At 34.7% G+C, this 24,016-nt stretch overlaps 1 protein-coding gene and 1 long non-coding RNA gene across 2 annotated transcripts; both read right to left on the reverse strand.

The window, feature by feature from the left end:
* Positions 1-2,454: 2,454 nt before the first annotated feature.
* Positions 2,455-14,997, reverse strand: LOC127843059 (prominin-1-A-like). The gene is made up of 15 exons (XM_052372859.1): positions 14,963-14,997; positions 13,835-13,987; positions 13,318-13,441; positions 12,836-12,927; positions 12,239-12,323; positions 9,704-9,853; positions 8,905-8,991; positions 8,375-8,449; positions 7,940-7,993; positions 7,311-7,391; positions 6,471-6,539; positions 6,149-6,238; positions 4,418-4,533; positions 3,436-3,459; positions 2,455-2,608 (listed from the first exon to the last, which is right to left on the reverse strand). Exons 1-15 carry the CDS (start codon positions 14,986-14,988, stop codon positions 2,533-2,535), a joined length of 1,302 nt encoding a protein of 433 aa, XP_052228819.1. The 5' UTR covers positions 14,989-14,997; the 3' UTR covers positions 2,455-2,532.
* A 913-nt stretch (positions 14,998-15,910) lies between these two features.
* LOC127842013 (uncharacterized) lies at positions 15,911-17,550 on the reverse strand. Its single transcript, XR_008031459.1, has 3 exons — positions 17,512-17,550; positions 16,867-16,930; positions 15,911-15,987 (listed from the first exon to the last, which is right to left on the reverse strand). It is a non-coding gene; the product is annotated as an uncharacterized LOC127842013 (long non-coding RNA).
* Positions 17,551-24,016: the final 6,466 nt, after the last annotated feature.

The following is a 24,016-nucleotide window of genomic DNA, read 5'->3' on the forward strand; positions in this document are numbered from 1 at the left end:
TAATAGTTATGGATTTGTCTTCTGCTAATAAATCTATAGCTTTTCTTTCTTTTAATGATATGTTATGTTTAGTGTCATTTTCCATTTGAGAATGTTGAAGGCAAAGTGTTCGAGTAACATTTATATAATGGTCTAGTGTATTATTTCTATGTTTAGGTGGATAAAATGACGTTTGATTTTTTACAATAGAATTGTTTGTATTATTATGAACACTATTATTAAAAAACTCTTTAAGCCTAAGTGATCTATGAAAATCATCCACATCTTTTATTTGATCATAAGAATCATTTTTATATTTAGGTGTTGGTGTAAATTTAAAACCCCTCAATAAGACGTCAATTTCAGTTTGAGATAATGATCTTTTTGAAAAATTGTAAATTTTTGTAAATAATTTTGAATTTTCAGCTAGGTTACCTAAAGTTTCTATGTCGGACTGCTCCACTCCCTGCCTCCTTCTAAAAAATCAACGTTAAATTCGCTTGGTTTGTTGTCGTTATCGTGCAATATGTCGTCGCTCGTATTGTTGTTGTTTCTATAGTTTCTTCTGTATGAAGACCTTGTGTTATCTCTTATATTGCTTCTGTTTGAAGTGGAATTGTTTCTTTGGAAATTGTTATGTAATTCGATGTTGGTATTATTAATTTTTAAAAGAACTTCTCTTACAATACTTTCCACGTCTATATTTTGTAAACAGCTTGTTTGATTTTGTTGCAGATTTCTTCTTTGCGAGTGTTGTTTATTGGTGTTTCTTTCTTGACTGTTGTAGTTGTATGTTGTTTTAAGATTTTGGTAGTTGGTGGTATTTTTTCGGACAGCATCCGCATATGAAGAGGGTTGATTTTTGTTTACGAAGTCTTGTTTTTTAAAGAATGGATTTTTATTTTCATGTTCCTTTATGAATTCTTCTTCGTATTTTGAAAGCCATTTTTCATTGTTTCCCCATCTTTTATGTGAAATTTCTTCATTTCGTTGCGTTTCCGTTTTCCAAAGTTCTACCAGTGTCCGTGCTGTTCTTCCGTTGCATTTTGAATGTATCAATTTGAATATTTCTTCGTCGATGCGCTTGAATTTCTCACAGTTTGAAGAAGCACGTAATGACTGCAATTCTGTTTGGATATTGAAGTCATTCAATACGGCCCTTTCTCTAACTGATTTCTGATCGATATTTTCATTCGGTATTTCTTTTTTCTGTAAATGTTTTGGTATTACCATTGGAGTTGATCTTAACCATTTAGAATATTTTTCAAAATGGCCTTTATTTTTTATCATGGACCAGTACGTACTTTTTCGTATTTCCATTTTGTTGTGCCATATATTTGATATTTCCATTTTTATTTTTAGTGCTTCTCTTTCAAATATGTTATTGTTTTCCTCGTTATTTTCGTGGTTCACGGATATTTCGGGCTTCGGTATATTTTGAGAAATTTCATGTACAGCTGATTTTATGTCAGCGACAATGTCATCTTTCCTAATGGCAGTATTATTATTTTTTGCAATTGCCGCGCTCAAATCGTTAATTGCGGTCAATATCAGCGACAGTTTATCGTCTATTGATTTTAAGAAACAACTATTATCCTCCTCCATGACTTCCTCATTCGAGTTTGATTTCGAGCAATCCGACGAATCAGACAATTCTTCAAGTTTTGCTCTCTTCGGTCCCATGAACACGCTGCACAATCCGTTATATATAGTTATATAAGTAAAATGTAATAATCCAGATTGTGAATATTATATAATAAAAGTAAAAACACGTGTCTGGGATTTTAAATATATATTGATTTAGCCAACGCGTTTCGCATAGCTCATCAGGGCATAATACAATATATTACAACGTCAAAATGTCATGGAGATAACGTCATATCAATTATGACGTCATAACGTCAATAAATATTAAATGAAATTTAATTTGGGTTTAAATACATGTATAAAATGTTGTTCTTTTGCTAACCTAGCTGAAATATTGTTCGAAAATAGCTTATAAAATGGAAATATTTTAAATTTTGGTTCATTATGTGAACATTCATCTAAATGTTTACTTAAAGGCATCTGTCTTGTTGAGGGGTCTCGCATTTGTTGTTCATGGACAGATCGCCTATTTCTTAGTTTATCGCCAGTTTGGCCTATATAATATTGTTTGCATCCATTGCATACTAATACATAAATCACATTTTGTATATCACATGAGATATTAGTTTTTATTTTGAACATTTTGCCATTAAAATCAAAGTTGGCTAAATCAATATATATTTAAAATCCCAGACACGTGTTTTTACTTTTATTATATATATATATATATATATATATATATATATATATATATATATATATATATATATATATATATATATATATCAAACATACATGTCGTCGAGCTTTCTATTAACGAATTTAAGAAAGTTTTTTTCATATATGATTTTTCAATCAATAAAGTAATATTTTTAAAACAGTCATGGCTTAATTTTGCATAAAAATAACACAACCAACAAATTACAACATCGTCTAGCGTCATTTCCACATTACTACTTCTCTGACTCAGTCCATATATTCCGGATTAGGGGCAACTTTGTTTTTCTTCAGTAAATCATACCGCATACCGAAATCGTCAATGCTGAAAATAAAATAGCGCTTATAAACAGGAGACTGACTCAGCATGCACACTTACATTCAGGAGACTGACTCAGCATGCACACTTACATTCAGGAGACTGACTCAGCATGCACACTTACATACAGGAGACTGACTCAGCATGCACACTTACATTCAGGAGACTGACTCAGCATGCACACTTACATTCAGTAGACTGACTCAGCATGCACACTTACATTCAGGAGACTGACTCAGCATGCACACTTACATTCAGGAGACTGACTCAGCATGCACACTTACATTCAGGAGACTGACTCAGCATGCACACTTACATACAGGAGACTGACTCAGCATGCACACTTACATTCAGGAGACTGACTCAGCATGCACACTTACATTCAGTAGACTGACTCAGCATGCACACTTACATTCAGGAGACTGACTCAGCATGCACACTTACATTCAGGAGACTGACTCAGCATGCACACTTACATTCAGGAGACTGACTCAGCATGCACACTTACATTCAGGAGACTGACTCAGCATGCACACTTACATTCAGGAGACTGACTCAGCATGCACACTTACATTCAGGAGACTGACTCAGCATGCACACTTACATTCAGGAGACTCAGCATGCACACTTACATTCATCTTTCAAAATGGTTTACAAAACTACTTTCCTTTTATATGCGTTTTCATGTTGTCTGCATGTTTGCTTCACTCGTTCGAATACAAAACTGATAAATGCGAGGGCATCTATATTAAATTAAATTAAAATCCAAGGGACAGTTTAAGAAAAGAACAAAACAAAAGCACACGTCGAAGTGTCGTACAAATCATACATACTCTTCATCCAGCGGTTCTTCCTCCCTGGAAAATAAAAACGAAATGTACATACGGCTTGTTCTGGGAAAACTGGCATTAATGCAAAGGCGAATCAGGGACGACATTTTCAGCTATTATTTTATTTTGTATAAGAGAAGTCTCTTGTTATGGAAAAATCCACATAAGGCGGAAAATGTCGTCCCTGACTAGCCAGTGCGGACTGTACATGCTAATAAGGGACGACACGTTGCGCATATACAGTAGGCCCAGTTTTATCAGAAGGCACCCCTACATTATCAAGGCTATACACATGTTTAATTTAAGAGGTTGCCATAGTTAGTTTATCTTCATTTTGAAAAATAAAATGACCGAGCTTTCCAAAAGCAAATTAAAAAAAAACATAATTATTTTTATTTACACTACTTAAAAATATAGTTTTTAACGTTAAAAACGGTTCATTTAATGACAAAGTCTGCTGTAAACACTTTATAGAAAAGAAAACACATCTCTTTACACAGCTTAAAATAAAGTTTTAAACGTAAAATACGGTTTTTATATGTTGGTCTAATGGACTATGATTATCTATATATAAATAACTATGTAGGGTGGCCATCTGTTGCTTGGGTCCTGATTAGCAAAATATTCGCCAAACCTATTTGTGAATGCACAATGCTAGAATGAGAAGAGCATTCTTAAGAAGACTGCAACTATTATATGAAAAGCCTCATGCGGAAATACGAAATACTCCGCCAGTGTAGCTCAAGCCCAGCCTGCGCAACCGCGGCGTTTGGTCTGGTCCGCTTATGGGACTATGAAACATTGCGTGACTTTACAGCGTATAAAAGCTCCTGACTAAACTGCGCGACTGTACATATTGGTTTTAAGCCACGCCTGTCGCATATAGCATAAGACCCATTTTCGCATGAAGCGGTTCATAATTCAACCCATTTTATTTTAGAGTTTAGTTTACGACTCATTTAAAGGACGGCCCCTGATGACCTACTCCTTAAAGCCTTCCTGGCTGTCCATACGGCGGTAGTACTTGGAGAGTTTCATACACAGCACCATCACGGGGATGAAGAACAGCAGACCCCAACCGGTGCCAAACCAGAACGCGTTCTGAAGGCAACGTGCGAGGAAATATAGTAGAAATAAACATGCAATTATACTATTTTTACATATAAATGCGTTCCGAACAAGGCGTGAGAGGAGTTAACCCATTAATACCTAGTGGACTCTCCCATCCTTCTAAATTGGATCAATTGATTTCCAAACATAGGGATGCCTAGTATTCATTTCTATATTTAGAATATTTCTTACGGAAATTCCTTTAAGCAAACAGCGCAGACCCAGATGAGACGCCGCATCATGACGTTAGGCATATATCGGATAAACTAGCTATACACATGCCGTTATATTATTCCCATATAAGGGCGTTATAAAAGAAGCGTGCGAGTAGTTGAAGTAAGTTATATAATTATAACAATATAGATAAGGTCATCGTAAATATTAAACCCTTTGCTGAATGATTTCACTCTTCGGATTGGGTTTACTCCACTATTCATTATGGTTTAATATTTACCACAGTCCTCACTTGTATATGATATTTATATAAGTATTCTAGTTTGATAAACAAATAAACAGTGTATGTGTGCCATATATTAATGTGAAAAACCGCGTCAAAGCTTGTCATTAAAATAATGTGTACATTTACATTACAAACGACGGGTTTTATAAAATTTAGTACTTAGGAGTGATAGAGACGGTGTTTGCCCTATCCTGGGATCAACTATTGACAACATATAGTAACATTTTTAAGACATGCCTTATTAAAACAAATTAAGCGCAACGATTAAAATATAACACAATATTTGTACTAACAAATTTACGTATAAACAAGGCTATTGTCAAGCAATATGGTCCCCTTACCGGCTCCACCATCGTCAGAAATTGCACCATTTTCAGATTATTATTTTATTTTTTTTTGGGGGGGGGGTTGCCATAGCAACCACAATTTTTGACGTAGGAACAAAACGAAATGACGTGAATAATGTCCATATTGCCATCTATCCATGGTGCAAGTTTCATGTAAAAATATTAAGAACTTTTAAAGTAATCGCAGGATCCAGAAAAAAACCATTTACAGCAGTATTTCTAGTCTATTTCTTGCCATAGTAACCAGAATTTTTGACGTAGGAACAAAATGAAATGACGTGCATAATGTCCATATTGCCATCTATCCATGTTTCAAGTTTCATGAAAAAAATATGAAGAACTTTTAAAGTTATCGCAGAAAAGTGTAACGGACAGACAGACAGACAGACAGACTGACAGACAGACAGACAGACAGACAGACAGACAGACAGACAGACAGACAGACAGACAGACTGACAGACGGAGTGCAACTTAGAAGTCTCCTCCAGAGAAACCGGTAGGGGACAATAAGCATCGCACGGGCAAAAATACGGGCGTTATTGCATGTGCGCAAAATATCGTCCCTATTTAGCATGTGCAGTGCACACAGTCTAATTGAAGACGTCACTTTCCGCCTAAACTGGATTCTTTTAAGGAAAGACTTCCTTTAAACGAAAACCTAAATAAAAGCGGAAGGTATCGTCTCTGATTGGCTCGTACGAACTGCACAGGCTTATATGGGACGATACTTTACGCACAAACATGCATAAACCCCGTTTTCCCAAAGCAAGACTCAAGTGTCATACTGCGCTCTATTTACCAGCGACTGAACCATGTAGCTGCATAGGATTGTTGTAAACGAATCGTACAGGTTCCAGAGAGGCAGGCAACGGCCAACGTCGTTGTAAGCCTGATAATGTCAGTAGAAGGATTAGATGTGGCTAATACATTTTTTTACATGCAACACGAAATTAACGTAAAATAACGTTTCATTTACATTAAAATTATTCTCCGTACATTACAGCTGCAAAATTGTTCTAAATGCAGCGCCAATTAACTTAAATGCGATCTATGCAAATATGTTCCCATGGACAAATGGTAAATTGCTATTAACTACGGAAAAAAACATCACACGTCGTTACCATGTCAACAGCCTTTTCTGCAAATTGTTGGATGTAATTAATGACTCTGTTTGCAAAGTCTTCAATCGCCTGAAAACAACAGCCAAACAACATATATAAAATGACATATTATACAATGAAAAAATCACCAACCACTAAGGATATAATATAGAGTAACAAATCATTTATTTGTACAGCATCGGTTTGAGAAACATAACACATGTATACACTTGTTAAATAATGTATTTGCTATTGGATATTTGCTAGTAATTTTCATGTACAACAATAAAAATACCGATTAATTGAATGTTTCATCCTCGCACGAAATCACGTCTAAAGGACAGCTTGGCAAAACGACAATTTTCAAAGATGCGTCATATATTCAAAGCGCAATGGATGTATAATACTAGTATGAAAACAAGTAAATGAACACGCCTGACTTCGAAAACTGTTTTAAAATATATGTTCATTTATGGATTATCATTAGTCGAAATCGGAAAATAATAAAACAGCGAACGTAAAGCTTTTATCGATAATGACAAACGTCTATTAACGACACAGCGTTTAAACTACCCTTTGTATATAAGGTGTTTCCTTGTTATTATAATCATTAAAAACTATTTTAAATATAAAACAGTTATGTGAGCAAATGTACTAATTAACATTTGTCTAAAACACGAAAGTCTATTAACAAGCCCCTTATAATATTGTAGCTAATGTGACATGTAATCTTGCACGTTGTAAGAATAATACAATTGAAGTCGTATAGATCATTTGTATATATGAGTTTGTTTTTAATTATAGAAAATATTAATTATTTAACTAATTTCGAAGTTGAATAAAGTAACATAGCTGGTGTACCTGCGCGAAAACGCCTGTAAAATTATTCTTCATCTGATCGTCCGCCTTTTGTGCCGCTTCTAACGTGTTGTTTATCCGCGCCTGTATGACACTTACATGTGTATCAAGCTAAATCTAGCCCATTGATCATTTCGGTATTCATAATTTCTGTGAGAAAAATGTAGGATTGGTTTACTAAGTGACATTTTAAGAACATCATATATAATATAAAGACGTATTATATTAATAATTAAATTTCGGCTTGACAAAATCGTTTATTTGATGTGCATCCTGATTGGACATCCTGGTTATAACGGTCACATTTACAAACAAATAGTATTAAAACCTTATATTCTATTTTGTGCCCAGTTACGATTTTATATAAACTAAAAATCAATTCTTTCCAAAATTATATCACCAACCACTCAAGCACAAAAGCACTGTCTTAAATGTTGAAGAATAAACAGAGTCGCAAAATCAATCGACGATAAAAATTTAAAATTATCAAATACATGTATGCAGGAAAATTGTCGACTACTGATTGAATTTTTGTGATGGAGCTTGCGTTAAGTTTGTTGCTAACTGGTTGTTAATGTGTTGTCGTGACTACGGAGATTCATTTATTTTTATTTTTGTATCGCCATACTTACATTTAGACCGGACAGATGTTTCGCCAGCACAGCCATTGAAGACTTCAATGTCGTCTGCAACAGTTATGCAAATCTGTATATATTCCATCATATGCATTAAGAAGCAAACCATCTTTCCATCGATTTGCCTGCCTTTCATGTTGGGAAGATTTAAATAATATATGGTTAGATCAGGTCATTTGAAATAATAAAGAAGATATATAGTGTCATTGTTTCAAACTGTTTTTGGATGACAAAAATGTTATACTTATAGAAGGTGTATGCATAAACAATAGAACAAACGTGATGAATTATCAACGGGTTATTAATAACATATAATACAAGATGAATGTTTGTTCGAATAATTAAGTTCATGCATTTAAATGTATCGATGCAATTACGATGTAGCTGTACATTAACACTAAATAAGAGAAGACAATGAACGTGTGTACGCACCTGGGACGCGGATACAGCCGGACACTTGACATCTCGTATGGTGCTCAGGTCGGAGATATGTTTGTTCCAGGAGGACTGAAAAGAGGATTATATGAGTCGCGTTCTGAGAAAACTGGACATAATGCATGTGCGTAAAGTGTCGTCCCAGATTAGCCTGTGCAGTCCGCACAGGCTAAGCAGGGACGGCACTTTCCGCCAAAATTGGATTTTTGCTAAGAAGAGACTTCATTTAAACGAACTATGTCATAAAAGCCGAAAGTGTCGTCCCTGATTTTTTAGGTTATTATATTGACTTCCGTTGATCAAATCATTTTATTTAAAATTGTTTAAAATAATTCGCTTTATATATATTATTAAGTACTCAATTTCATAATGACTTTATAATTATACGTCATATATGCTTAGCCATGAAGAATCTCTTTTTTGTATGTTTCAACTAGGACTATATTCTGGAACTGTGAAACTGCATCACTATATTGCAAACATTGTTCCATGTCACATTACGCGTCTCTGACCGTTCCTGTACTCACATAGGCCGCACCGGAGCACGAGTCCCGCACCGACTTCATACCGGAAATCATTGCGGCGAAATCCACTGAACAAGGGTTCTGATCAAGCTGGTAAATGGAAGAGCAACACGTGGTTGTAATGGAGTGGTCCGCTTTGACACTATTTAGTGTGCGTTATAAATGTGAAACGACGGACCTCCTCTTTAATTGTCAAAAACATATTGCATATTAAGGAACTGTATGGTTCAAATAGTGAGCTACTTCTTTCAATATAACTTCTAATCAGCTAACAAATGTATGTTTAACGAAGTCATTTATTTTGGAAACGAAAACATTGGTATATGTGCGTAGACAACGTTCATCATTTAATAAAGTGATTAACTGCACTCAAACATAGCACAGTAATTGCAATTAGAATAAGACGCACAACCTAAGACGACACATGCATGTTAAGTGAAAATGTGATCAGAGCAAACATGTATGCTTCATTGAAGTTCATACCAGTTAAGCTAAGAAAGTAGCACCAAATAGTTGCTTTTGCTTTTTTGGAGACAATGTGTTTTATTATGTCCTTGTCTTTCTTGAGCATTTTGACGTGCTTACTTTAAATATTAAACCGTTTGAAGTGCGTTTTCACTGGTCATTAAACTATGTCTCTCAGTCAGATGTGAGTTTGGCACATTTTTGCGCAATTAATCGGGGCTTACTTGAAATATTGATTTGGACGGGATGTGTCTAATTAAGTACGCATTATTTTTTTAACGCAGCTGAGTATTTACTGGTACGGTTAACTATGTATCAAGCCCAGATGTATCACTACCGATGCATTAATGGCGGCGAAGTCGATGTCGTTGACGCCGGATTTCTGCAGATCCGTGAGTGCGGTCTTCATTTCAGGCGTGAGGATGGCAAACTGAGACAGGTCTATGTTCTTCATGTCGTCCATCTGTCCCTGCATCTGAGACGTGTACTGAGAACAGACGAAGCGAAATAAAGAAACTTAAATAATTATATTTTATTAAATACTTTACTTTATCACATGCCATACCCTGTTTCCCATGTAATATAAACATTACATATATTTTTTATCACACATGTGTAATACAACATTTTAAGCGTTTTCATTGGCGTAGTTTTCGTTTATTGGCCAATCGCATTTCGTTTTTTTTGCTGAAATGACGCTGCAACGTCAAATGACGTCACGAAATGTAAACATCATTCGGGATTTATCATTATGTTTGCGTAAATATTTATTTAATTTGCTCATTTAAAAGCATGTGATAAAAAAGATCTCGCTTACTAACACAATTCCTGAACTCGTTTAATAAAATATGGTATGATATGACAACTCGTGCCAGATCATATATATATATATATATATATATATATATATATATATATATATATATATATATATATATATATATATATATATATATATATATATATATATATATATATATATATATATATATATGTATGTATACATGCTAATTACGCATTTTATATTGTTATTAAATAGGCCATTAACGCGTGGCGAATGCTTAAAATACTTCATTAGCTGTTGCGATTTATAATTTGAACGCGATGTGCATCGTTACTTCAGTATTGTCAATGCGTTGTGAATGGGACAGTGTTCGCTTGTGCTCAACGCATTTGAAATCATTTTTAGCTCTACTGGCCGAAGGCCTGAAGAGCTTATGTCATGGCGTGGTGTCCGTCGTCCGTCCGTGCGTGCGTGCGTTAGACTTTTTCTTGTTTACGTGATTAAGTCCACAGTTTTCATCCGATTCTTTTCAAACTTTTTCAGTGTCATTATATTAATGAGGATTCGAACCCTATTGAAAATGGGTTACATCAGAGTAAAAAGTCCAGAATCATCTCCCCTTGAATTTGAGATAATTGTGAAATAAGGCTTGTTTACGCAATCAAGTCCGCAGTTTTCATCCAATCATTTTCAACTTGCACATTGTCTTTATCTGAATGATGTGTCAAACCCTATTGAAAAGTAGCAATATCGGAGTTATAAGTCCAGAATTATCTCCCCTTGATTTTGAGAAAAAAATGAAATCGGCGCATAAGGGGCCATAGTGTTTCCGACAAACACATTTCTTGTTTGTTTACATATAAAGTTATATCCTTATGAAACTTCAACGGATGTTTTATATCATCAAGGACCAGAACCCCATTGAGAGTGAAGAAAATTTGTCCAACTTATGGTTGAAAAGGAGCCATTTGAAGTTTAAATTTTACATTTCTTCTTGGTTATGCGATAAATTTCCCATTTTGGGTCTGTTTATTTAAAACTTACTCAGATTGTTCATACTATCAAGGGCTTGAGCCCTATTGGTTCCAGCCAGTAGAGCGATTCAGGCCCTCAAGGGTCTCTTGTTTTATTCTTGTTATCTACATTTGTTTTGGAAAGCAACATCGGATACATCTTTAGGAACACACACGAAAGAAAACTATAATATTGGGAGTTTGAAAATAACAAAATAGCTGAATAAAAAATAAAACATTAAACAAAGTCATGAAAATAAACAAAATGAAATACATTTATCAGGATTGTTATTTCGGGATAATCGGTAATACTATATACGGCGCTCTATTTCAACATACTATGTCTACATATATTTTACGATAGAGAAATGTGCTAAATTTAAAGGAAGGTAATTGTGAACAAGTTATATACCATATCCCAATGGTTTATGGTTTTTTATATATATATATATATTTGATAGTGATTTTTTTTCTCAGAAAAGTTGATTTTCCGTTATAATTTGATTATTTTTCATTCAAAATGATGTTTTTACTAATTGATATCATAGCCACACGCTTACCGCCGGTGGTTATACCATGCTGTTCAATGTAATGTTTTTTTTGTTGTTTTTTTTTCGACGAATCGGTCGTAAGACATTTCAATAAATGGTTCAAAACATTACTTTTGCATTATATAAATATTTTATAGTGAATTTTGTTTCCCAGAGAAGTTGATATTAAGTTATAATATGATTTTTTTTTCCATTCAAAATGATGTTTTTATTAATTAATAGCATAGCCACACGACAACCACCTGTGGGTATAACCATTTACACTTAATTTCTCAATAGATCGAGTAAACAAAGACATGATATACTATTAATACCCATGTTTCGGTGTTATTATATCTATTGATTCTTTTTATATTGCGACCAGTAAATGTTTGCATAGCCCATATTACACCAGTTAACGCTTAGAATGAATTGTTCACTTGCAACGAAATGTTGCGAATAACAGAGATCGATTTATAATCTATTCATTAATATATCATTTATTCAATTTCATACACGTCACTGTCAGCTATTTACAACGTTACCTTTGTGAAATTCAAAAACTCCTGTAGTGGGAGTAACTCGTCCAGAGCTAGAAGTTTAAATACAGCCTTGTTGGCTCGACATCCCCTGAAACAGATCAACATACACGTGTGTACAAGGACCACTCTTATAAAGCTGGGTTTGTGGACAAGTTCAGGACGCGACATCCCCTGAAATATATCAACACGTGTACATGGACCGCTCCCATAAAGCTGGGTTTGTAGACAAGTTCAGGACGCTAAAAGGGTCACACATCTTTTATCTTAATGTCTACATTTTCGAATGTGGTATATTTAAAAATCCTTTATTTTTGTTAAGGTGGATTTAATTTTATAAATGGACATCCGGAATGTTAGCCCATACTACATAGTGTTAAAAGTTATAATCTCGTGAGTGTATAATTTTACGTGCATCTCTATATATAGAAAATGGTATAAATAAATTAAATCAATTTAGTAAAGTATTGACATTTCAAAATAGCAATAATTTAATTTTATTGCTTAGTAACGGCACATGGTAGATATGCCAAGTCATAACTTTCTAATTATCAACCACATAATAACGATCATCCAGGGAACATACGATTAAACATTACTCACAGAAGTAAAGGATAAAATCCGATGCCAATTGATGCGTTCTGGTGCAGCAGCTCTCCAAGTGTAAATCCACTTATTGATCCTGCATCAACAAACTGAAGAAGAATAAATTTCGAGCAATGCTAGATTTACCAAGCACGAAAAAAGAGAATATTAATTGTGTTTTTTCATTCGCCATATACTTGAACATAAAATTGTAGTCGAAGGGTTTTATATTTTAATTTTAGTCCGTGTTAAATTTTAATTTAACTTAGAATATTTTTTTTGATTGATTATTAGAATCAATGTGTCACAAATAAAGAAGAAATATCTTTTACATAGACAATCTTCGTTAAAAAATGCTAATATGATTTGAGTCATACATGCACAAGAGCAAGATATGAAGGAACAAATAAAAGCTTATTCCCAATTATACATATGAAACTGTATTGCGTCATTTACGATTTACGATTAAGGAGCATTTAAAAGCTTATTTTGCATCGTACATCTTTGAACATGGAAAGGTCGAGTAGCGGCTGACACAGCTTCTCCATATTGCCTCCCACCACAAAAGTCAGCGTGGTCAGAATCATTAGCAGGGACCCAACGAAGAACATCATTACCACCGGGCTGAAGAACGTGACATAATGCAGCGGTTTTGGCATCAGAAATGCGATACAAAATATAAATACAATAGATAGATAAACATGCGAGAAATATCTGATCTGGGTCACTTAATTGATACAAGTATAAATCTGCAAACATGTAAATAATAAGGGTTTCTTTATTGACGCAACGAAATAAATGTTTTATAAAATAATACGAAAAAAACGTGATTCAGGCCATTACATTGATACAAGTTAAAGGAAAGTACACCACGCGATCAAAATGATCAAACTCCAATGACTTTAGACGGTTTCATGATAAATCTGAACCACTCTTCATTAACGTTTTTATGATTTGATTAGATCTATTATATCTAGTCAGTGTTTTATTTCACAAGGACTTGCAAACGCCATTTACATGATCAGCAGGCGGCCCCCGCAGTGCGACATGCATGACCGCTCCGTTGGCAGTTTCTCGGAGTCCTGACCGATACAGCCGCAGCAGATTCCCAGCAGCGAGATGACCACTATCACCGAGAACAGACCGGACAGACCCCAGCCGAAGTATACTCTGAAACACAGGGACGACCCAAAATGTTGTTCATAGGTGATTGTTTTTCTTGTTGATATACATATTTAGTATCCACTCTATGGTTTAAACGTGTACCAAAATGTCGATCATTGGTGATTGTTTTTCTTGTTGGTATACATATTTGGTATACACTCCATGGTTTAAACGTTTACAAAAACGAAAACCTATTAGACGCAGATCTTGTTTAAACTGATATATAACGTCGTTTAGTCCAAATATTTGCCCGCCACGGCATCATGCACGATAGGTAACCGAACCGTCTAAATGTATCCTTATTCTTGCAAGCAAGGGGGTACCAATCCTCCATGTTTAACCCATTGATGCCTAGCGTCTAGAAAAAAGGCAATGACAAACAGCGTAGACACTGATGAGACGCCGCATGATGCGGCGTCTCATCAGGGTCTGCGCTGTTTGTTTAAAGGAATTTCTGTTAGCAATATTCTAAATATAGAAATAAATATACTAGACGTCGCTAATTTTGGAAAATAAATTGATATTTAGAAAGATGAGAGAGTCCACTAGGCATAAATGGGTTAAGTAAAGGCTAACCGCCATGCGTGTCGTATGGGCCCGGTACATCCATTAGAAGCTTCAACTGACATCACGCGTGGCATATATTGTACAAATAAAGTATTCAGTCATGTTATCTTTGAGTCTATTGGAAAAGACCCTTCCGTTCTAGTCTTTATCTGTGTCGAATTGTGCTGATGAGACACTAAATTACACTTTGCACACAAATCAATAATATCAGTAGACGACAACACACACAATGAAAATTTAATGCTGCAAGATTAAATACAAAACAAGTCAATCTTTTTTTATGATTGATTAAAATACGCCTTACGTAATTTCATTTAAACTACAATAATGTATTCCTAATTTCCAGAGTATAGGTTTTTCAAACTTTTAAAACTACCTTTATTTTAACAATCTCAAGTGTATTAGTTACATTACCGATAGACGTCATATTCGGAAATCATCCCAAATAAATCATCTATCCCGCTTGTGAACTCTGTCAAGTTTACAGTCTAAAAATAAGAACATACACAGGTGAAACACAGGTGGTTAGCGTGTGGCTATGCTATTAATTAGTGAAAACATCATTTTGAATGATAAATAATCAACAAAATCCGTTTCATGTAAACAGGCGCAAGCCATTTGAAAAAAAAAAACAATAACAGAACAAGACAATAATGAAGATCTTGGTACCACAGGTGGTTAGCGTGTGGCTATGCTATTAATTAGTGAAAACATCATTTTGAATGATAAATAATCATATTATAACGAAAAATTAACTTTTCTGAAAAAAATATTTCACTATCAAATGTATATATTATATAGTGAAATATTTTTTTTCAGAAAAGTTAATTTTTCGTTATAATATGATTATTTATCATTCAAAATGATGTTTTCACTAATTAATATCATAGCCACACGCTAACCACCGTTATATATATATTTGATAGTGAAATATTTTTTTTCAGAAAAGTTAATTTTTCGTTATAATATGATTATTTATCATTCAAAATGATGTTTTCACTAATTAATATCATAGCCACACGCTAACCACCGTTATATATATATTTGATAGTGAAATATTTTTTTCAGAAAAGTTAATTTTTCGTTATAATATGATTATTTATCATTCAAAATGATGTTTTCACTAATTAATATCATAGCCACACGCTAACCACCTGTGAGGTGAAATATCACAGTATCGGCGTTCTTGTGCTGCAAATAAATAAGTATCTCCCTATGTTAATATATATTCATATTTGTATAGAAACAAAAGAAACACAATGTGAATAAAAACAATCAAGTATTTAAAGATGCTCACATGCTAACAAGAAACATATAATATAATATAATTTATTTTTTGTAGTTTTAATAAAAGCGCCTTACCCCGTTTAACTGAGCAACCAAATCATTCGTCATATTGTTAATAATACCAGCAAACTCGCCCATCGTTGTGTTGATGGCTGAAATGATGTGTCAGTATAAAGGGAGTCATTGGTCAAGTATATACATGTATGCCTATAGTTTAACAAAAGCAACAACAACACAGCACTATTATCAACAGAATATCAAAATAATGCAATACGTGTGAGATGAATGATAAAACTATTTTGGTATCAAATACGTGAATATTGTACACGTTAACGATTGCACGAATTTCGATCTTAAAATAATGCGCCGAGGGCCGAATAAAGTCATTTTTTCAATTTATATTTTTTTATAATTTACATATTGTTATAATTAGATTTTACCAATCTAAATCTTCAAAAATGCTTTCTTTGAACATATTATTTTAGATGGCGAACTGTTGATCCTGCATACTTTTATTTATGTAATTGCTTTAGGCAATTGCAATACTTCATGGAACAGTTGATAGTTTTTTTTATTAATTTTTTTCTGATTTAAAAGAGTCGTTTATATATGTGTAGTGACATTGTGCGTGACTGACACTGTAAATGTGATTTTTAATGTTTTTCTTGCAAGGAACTAAAACATGAAAACGTGTTTTTTTGCGGGAACGCACATAACTAATTTAATTATTTTATTCCGGTTGACCTCGTAGTTTGCAATCGATTTATAGAATACACAGAAATGTAATGAATTGAAAAGGAAGCGGATAAAAAAAAAGAAATTGAATGCATTTGAAACAAAAATATTCGTTGATCCGTTACAGTAGCTCTGCATTTCACCGATAAATTTAAATGAAAACATGTGTTAAATTCTTACTTATTTTCATACTATTGATACGTGGATGACCGTTTCAAACAATCCCGTTAACCACATAGACGGAAAACAGAAAACAGTTATATACAATCAATTCATATCACAACTATTATACATACTGGTTCTTATTTCTGCAGTGCTGTTGGCCACCAAACCCGATATGTCATCCACTCCGGCCTTAGCCTAAACCGATTATTATGAAATGAATAAGTTTATTTAATTTAGCAGTGTAATATATACACGTATATATATAGTGAGAAAAAATAGTGGTGTATAACCTTCACACGTGACTTATAGCATAGAAGAAAAGCACCTGGGTACGAGGTAATCAGCGCAAGCATTGACCGTTGCAGCCAACAACTCAGTAGTGTGTCCTATCTTTTCGCTTTTCAACTAATTGTTGGATTTTGCGCTTTACAACGATAACATTTTATAGGTAAACACGCCAAGAAACGTTGGACAGTAAATTAAGTTGACAATAATTCATTAACAAAACTTACAATTAAAATAAAATACGAATATTTTTACTATTTGGTAGTATTTTCATTTTCTGCTCATTATATCTTCGTCTACACAGTTTTCGCCAAAATAGACGTGTGTCATCCGATGTTTACATAGGTCTTTTGCTGTTCTTGGTTGTTGTGGACGTTGATATTGTTTTCCTGTTCATCATTTTTCTGTACAACGGTTAACACATTATTCTGTAATTGTATTCGATACATACCCGATCACAAAATATATTATACACAGAAATATAAATTTACCTCATATGCTATTCCTGACAAGTTCATCGCTTTCACAGCATCAATTTGTGTTTGTATAGGAGCAAAGTCCGGCAGCTACAACATATGTAGATAAGACATGTAGCTTTACCCATTTATGCCTAGTGGACTCTCCCAGCCTTCTAAATTGGATCAATTTATTTCCAAAATTAGGGATGTGTAGTATATTCCTTTTTTATATTTTTTAGAATATTTCTTACAGTAATTCCTTTAAGCAAAACAGCGCAGACCCTGATGAAACGCCGCATCATGCGGCGTTTCATCTGGGTCTACGCTGTTTGCCAAGGCCTTTTTTCTATACGCTAGACATACATGGGTTAAACAAACGGCAAATGGATCATGAATCGATTATATATTATTTTCTTTAACTCATGAATGTACTGATTTCATTGTCAAGCGTCATTCTTTAACTATGCTACATTTTTGCACATCTTTGCTTTGAGTAACTCTAGTGAATTGATGATATTGCTTATATTTTAACGTAAATCTAGCAAACGCATGTAGCGCATGGATCTGCGCGATCACAGCTGTATGCGTTGAAAAAAAAATTGTTTTATAAATAAGAATCTTGTTATTTTGTTATGGCAATTACAAGTTCTAACTTTAATCGCGTTGAGACCGCGATCTTACTTAAAATCTCATAAAATATCATAGCTCATACCTCCTTCCTGCTGCCTATTCAGACCACACGATAGTCATAAATGCAAACCTTATTGATATAATATATATACAATATAAAATAATATATAAACAACCAAGATTAATATTGTCTAGCGTTTGTTTATGCTTTCTTTAACATTTCTTTGACCGAAATAAATCTTAAGGAAACGAAGCATGCTATTCTCACCGCACTAAAGTCGGCCGAGGCTGTCGCCATAATGTCGGTGTCGAACGCCTGGCAGGCTGTATCACATGCAACGCCCGAAGCGCTGCACGTGCTCTTCGTGCTGTCGATGTTGTCCACGAGGTCATTGAACGCTGTCGACAGAGCATTGGCTGCGCTCAACCAACGCGTCTTTATCGGTGGTTACTGTGGCAAGCGCGTCGCTAATATTGTGCACCGCTGTATTTGGAACATTCGAACCATGATAGAAATAAAGTTCACTGGAATGTACATACTTACTTGCACGTAGAAAACGGTTTTCCGTATGTATATAAGGTTTACCATGAAGTCTCATTGTCATCGTCAAAGACGTCGCATTGTCCTCTTTCTCGCATGATACTCATTATCACCATCACCATCACCGTCATCGTCGCCATCATCAGTCATCATCATCATCATCATCATCATCATCATCATCATCATCATCATCAGTCATCATCATCATCATCATCATCATCGTCGTCGTCATCATCGTCATCAACGTCATCGTCGTCGTCATCATCATCATCATCATCATCATCATCATCATCATCATCATCATCATCAGCAGCAGCAGCAAGCAGCAGCAGCAGCAGCAGCATCATCATCATCATCAGCAGCATCCTCCTCCTCCTCCTCCTCCTCCTCATCATCATCATCATCATCTTGATCATCATCATCATCGTCATCATCATCATTTTCAGCAGCAGCAGCAGCAGCAGCAGCAGCAGCAGCAGCAGCTACGTATACTCATTGATATGCTATATATGTTTTCCTTTGTAACATGCTTCTACATTGACACTTTCGCATGCTTTTAACTTTAAAGAAGATGTCAAGCTCGAACATCGAGCCTAGTTATGTGTGTTCATGATACTCACTTGCGTCTAATTGTATAACAGCGTCCACTACGTCGTTGATTTTTAAATTGTCAAAGATCAGTGCCTCTATCACAACGCCCAAATCTAGAACAGATAACAACTTATTGATTACCCCCGAAATTAGTTAGATTACCCCCGAAATAGTTAAATTAAAATATTAATCACCCAATGATTATTCATGATGTTTTGTCATGATGTTTTGATTGTACCATGTTGATAACAACCAATATTTAACAGGCTTTTCAGAAGGAATGGCTATTGGTGATATTTTCTGTGCAAAAAAAGTTTTACTTGTTAAATGAAGGGACTTTTTTACTAAGGGTTGGGTATTTTTATTTCAATATTAAGTTACTGCGCACACATCTAGAAACATATTCAAGATTAGTTGTTAAACCTTTTTCCATTGTAGCCCATTTTCCAAAACCAAAATTCAAAGATTGCCTCTATAACTTTTTTATTATAAAAAGCTGCTTTATATCGGTCAAAGATGTATGCAACGTGCATGTTGACTTGTTGACATTGATGACTAATTCAATAAATGACTGAACGGACAGCTGACTGATTGGTGGACTAACTGAATGGGCAGCTGACTGATTGATGACTGACTTAATTAATGAGTTGGTGCATCAAAGACTGGTCGAACTGCCGAGGAAAAAAATCATGACCGATATGACCGATGATAGAATGACTTGGTGAGTGACTGACTGAATGGCTGACTTAATGACTTGATGAACTGAATGAATTATTACAGGATTCATGATTACTGGATTCCCGAATGACTGGATTAAAGATGACAGAATGACCGATGAAATGATATCTAGATGACTGAATGAATGGAAGCTGAATGACTGTATGACTGGACGGCTGAATGAATGGATTACTTATGAGCTGCAGACACATGACTGGTTCCGAACATAGCTCTATCATATACGTACCGCCATTACACACCACGTGAATACGGTCGTTTTAAACGTTTAAAGGGATCTTTTCACGCTTTGGTAAATTGACAGAATTGAAAAAAGTTGTTTCAGATCCGTAAGTTTTCGTTTTAGTTATGATATTTGTGAGGAAACAGTATTACTGAACATTAACCATGCTCTATAATATAGCCATTATATGCATCTTTTGACGATTTTAAAACCTAAAAATTATAAAGCGTTGCAACGCGAAACGATTGAATAATTTGGAGGAGTTCTGTTTTGTCGTTAATTTTGTGAAACTACGAAGATTGCTTATATAGGTATAAAATACGTCACGAATGTGTACTCGGCGGAAGAGCTCATTAGGCTAAAGCGTTTTTACTTCAGGACTCTGGCAGGACTCCAGGGGTCACTGGTTCGAAACTGCTCCGGGCAATGTTTCTTTTCCCTTTTTTAATTTTTTTCTTGATTGTTTTACTGGAGCATTTTATGATCCAATGTTTACATTTATCAATATATAGCATTAAATGAATAAGTAAAAAAAAATCCAAAATCTGTGAAAAGGCCCTTTAAAGGGACCTTTTCACAGATTGTGCCATATTTTGAAGTTTGTCATTAAATGCTTTATATTGATAAATGTAAACATTGGCTCTTAAAAGCTCCAGTAAAAAAATCAAGAATAAGATTAAAAAAAGCAAAAAAAAAGTAGCCGGTACCAGGGCTCGAACCAGTGACCGCGGAGTCCTGGAGTATAAACGCTTTAGTCCACTCGGCTATTCCGCCGTGTGTACACCGTTTTAGTATTTTATACCTTATATACACAATCTTCGTAGTTTCGTAAATTTAAACGACAACAACAGAACTCTCCAAATTATTCAGTCGTTTCGCGTTGCAACGCTTTATAATTTTTAGGTTTTCAAATCGTCAAAAGATACATATAATGGCTATATTGGACTATGGTAAATGTTCAGTAATACTGTTTCCTCACAAATATCATAACTAAAACGAAAATTTGCGAATCTGAAACAACTTTTTTTAATTTTGTCAATTTACCAAACCGTGAAAAGATCCCTTTAAAGTCATTTTTACTGCATAGTTTTACAGCTAAATAAATAATATAAAAATAGTTTGAATATGTAGAAAAAAAAACACGGCTTTGAATCGAATGTAAAAAAACACACTAACTTGTTCTAGATATGGAATATTTTCATTAGTGAACGAAGTTTGGTAGTGACTGATGTTTACAAGTGAATGTAGTTTGGACTGCTGTATGACAGGATGCCTGGTGGCTGTATGAAAGGATTGACATGATGCCTTATCTATGATCGCTCCGCCCACTAGAATTGATCCACCAATCAGCGATCGATTAATCGGGCGCACTCGTTAGCAACGACTTGTCCGCCATTTTCTAGACATTTTACATGTTTAGGTTCACTTTTATTCCAACGAGTTTCTTTGTTTTCCTCTTTAAAAAAACGATTAAAAATGGTTAAACGGTGTCAACGGGGATTATGTAACTCGGACAATCGATATCATGAAAGATTAGTTGGTGACATTTAATTTATATCGTTTCCAAAGCCGAAAAGAGATCTTGAGAAGTGTAAGAGATGTATAAATACATGCGGTCGTCACCACGAAAAACTGAACGTCAACACTGTCAAAGACAATTATAATATATTTGTATCGGATATACTAGCAGATTTAAATAGTTTATGTTATCGATCTGATCATCACATAATATTTCACTTTTTTAAAATAGTTTTATCAGTTACTAGGTCAGAAGCGAGGTTCATCTGCATTACTTAAAGAGAAATAAAACCCAGCATGAAGCCCAATTCATGCTGTGTTTTATTGCTCTGATAGTAATGCACTTAATTGACATCATACATGTTATTTGAAGGTGACATGTGATATACTATCTTATTAACGGTATCTACACATTTGCACTCATGTGGTGTCACCAATAAACGCTTTTAATCCACACTAGGAGCTCGAATGCCTAGATCTCATTTTTAAACGAGTTTCGTTTACTTTGTACGGATTAAAAAACGGAAATGAAATATCGCAAAAACGGCGTGAAAAGGATTAATGCAACTCTGACATTTGGTATGCAGAAAGATAAGTTAGATGAATTAAAGTTATACCATTTCCAACGCGGCAATGCGGTCTTGACAAGAGCGAGTGGAAGCTTCAAGAATTACCGAGATCCCCTTTATAGAACATTAATTTATTTCACAAACTTGAAATGTCATATAAGCAATAACTAAGCATTATTAAGTATGTATTATGTCACGTGTGCATGTAAAATAATTGAGAATGTTGGTACCCAATTCGTGTAACTTTACGAAATCCCCGTTAAAAATCGCGTTTCTGTGTGTGTCAGAAACAAGTGAAAACCATTTTGTTATTATTTTAATAAAGACGTATCGATAAATGCTATTGTAAAAGAGTTATTATTACTGATATTAGTTAACCAATAAATGCGGTAACTTCGGGGAAGTCGGTACCTGCGCGAGCGTCTGATATTGGTAGCCTTATTAATTTATAATAACCTGACCGTATTCCATTTCGTACAACGCTAATTTTATATCAGACAATGTCCAAACTTACTGTGTTTTTTGCGCTTTAAATTATAGTGATTGATCAATGTCCCATAAGCAATGTTTAATATGATTAATATCACTTTATACGCAATAACATGTGGGATTGAGGTACCCACCCGGCGTTAGAAAGCGCGTAAAACTTCACCGAATTCCCAGTTATAAAGCGCTATTTCGTGTCAAATACACGGGTAGGGGGGGAATGTTTCGGTTATAATTTTGTTAATAACACGGGTAAATACCGGTGAAGTGTTAATTTATTGCAAATACCACCATTACACGTAATAACGGGTTCGATTTCGGTAAGCGCGCAAGCGTTTGAGAGCGTGTTTAATGTACCGATTTACCCGTTATAAATAGCTGATGTTCTCTTTAATCGTATATTTTTGCATTTGCAGAATAACTTAATGGCATCAACCCCTTTACAAGTGTAATATGGTGTTAAACAAGTCCATAAAATCATCCGGAATATCGCGTAAATCTATATGCAGTCTATAGGCAAAGAAGCCATTTTGGTGTTAGCTTGTCTAGGTTTTCTTCCCGCTGAGCCACGTGATTAAGTGGGCGGAGCGATCACTGATAAGGCGTCATGACAATTACTGGGTGACTAAACGGCTGACTGATGATTGAATAGGTAAATGTATTAATGCTGAAAGAATTTGATGATTGAATGACTGCTTGCTGACGAAGTGTCTCACCCTCTATATCTTGCATGATCGCCCGTCCTACCAGATTATACATGTCTTGTGACAGGTACACGAATATCTGCGGAGATAAATGCATATAAAAACATATAGCTGTTATAAGTATTATATATAGTATTTCATTTCGGGGGCACAGACTCATCACTTTACGAACATGTAACAAACAAAAATACATTATTGCACTTGTAGATGTTTGTATTTAAATTTATAATAAACTCCATTATTGGTAAAAAACGTTAAGTCTAAATAACAAAATCCCAGCAAATGAATGTATTCAATGAGATTACGTCGACGACGTTTGCGAGGAAGGTCTCAATGTCAACGAGGTTAGAGGTCAGCTTCTCCTGTGTAGTAGTCAATGGCAACCGTGAAGCGACCATTTGTCACCCACACGCACCCAGCGGCTCCTCTGAAAAAAGGAAGGACAAGGCATCGGTTACTTAAATTTTAATCAAATTCAGCATCGAAATAGTTCCTGTATGCAATCCTTTTTGATATCTTTTCGATTTGTTATCAAAATCGA

This window comes from Dreissena polymorpha, chromosome 8 (genome assembly GCF_020536995.1).
Source record: "Dreissena polymorpha isolate Duluth1 chromosome 8, UMN_Dpol_1.0, whole genome shotgun sequence".
NCBI classification, from domain to species: domain Eukaryota; kingdom Metazoa; phylum Mollusca; class Bivalvia; order Myida; family Dreissenidae; genus Dreissena; species Dreissena polymorpha.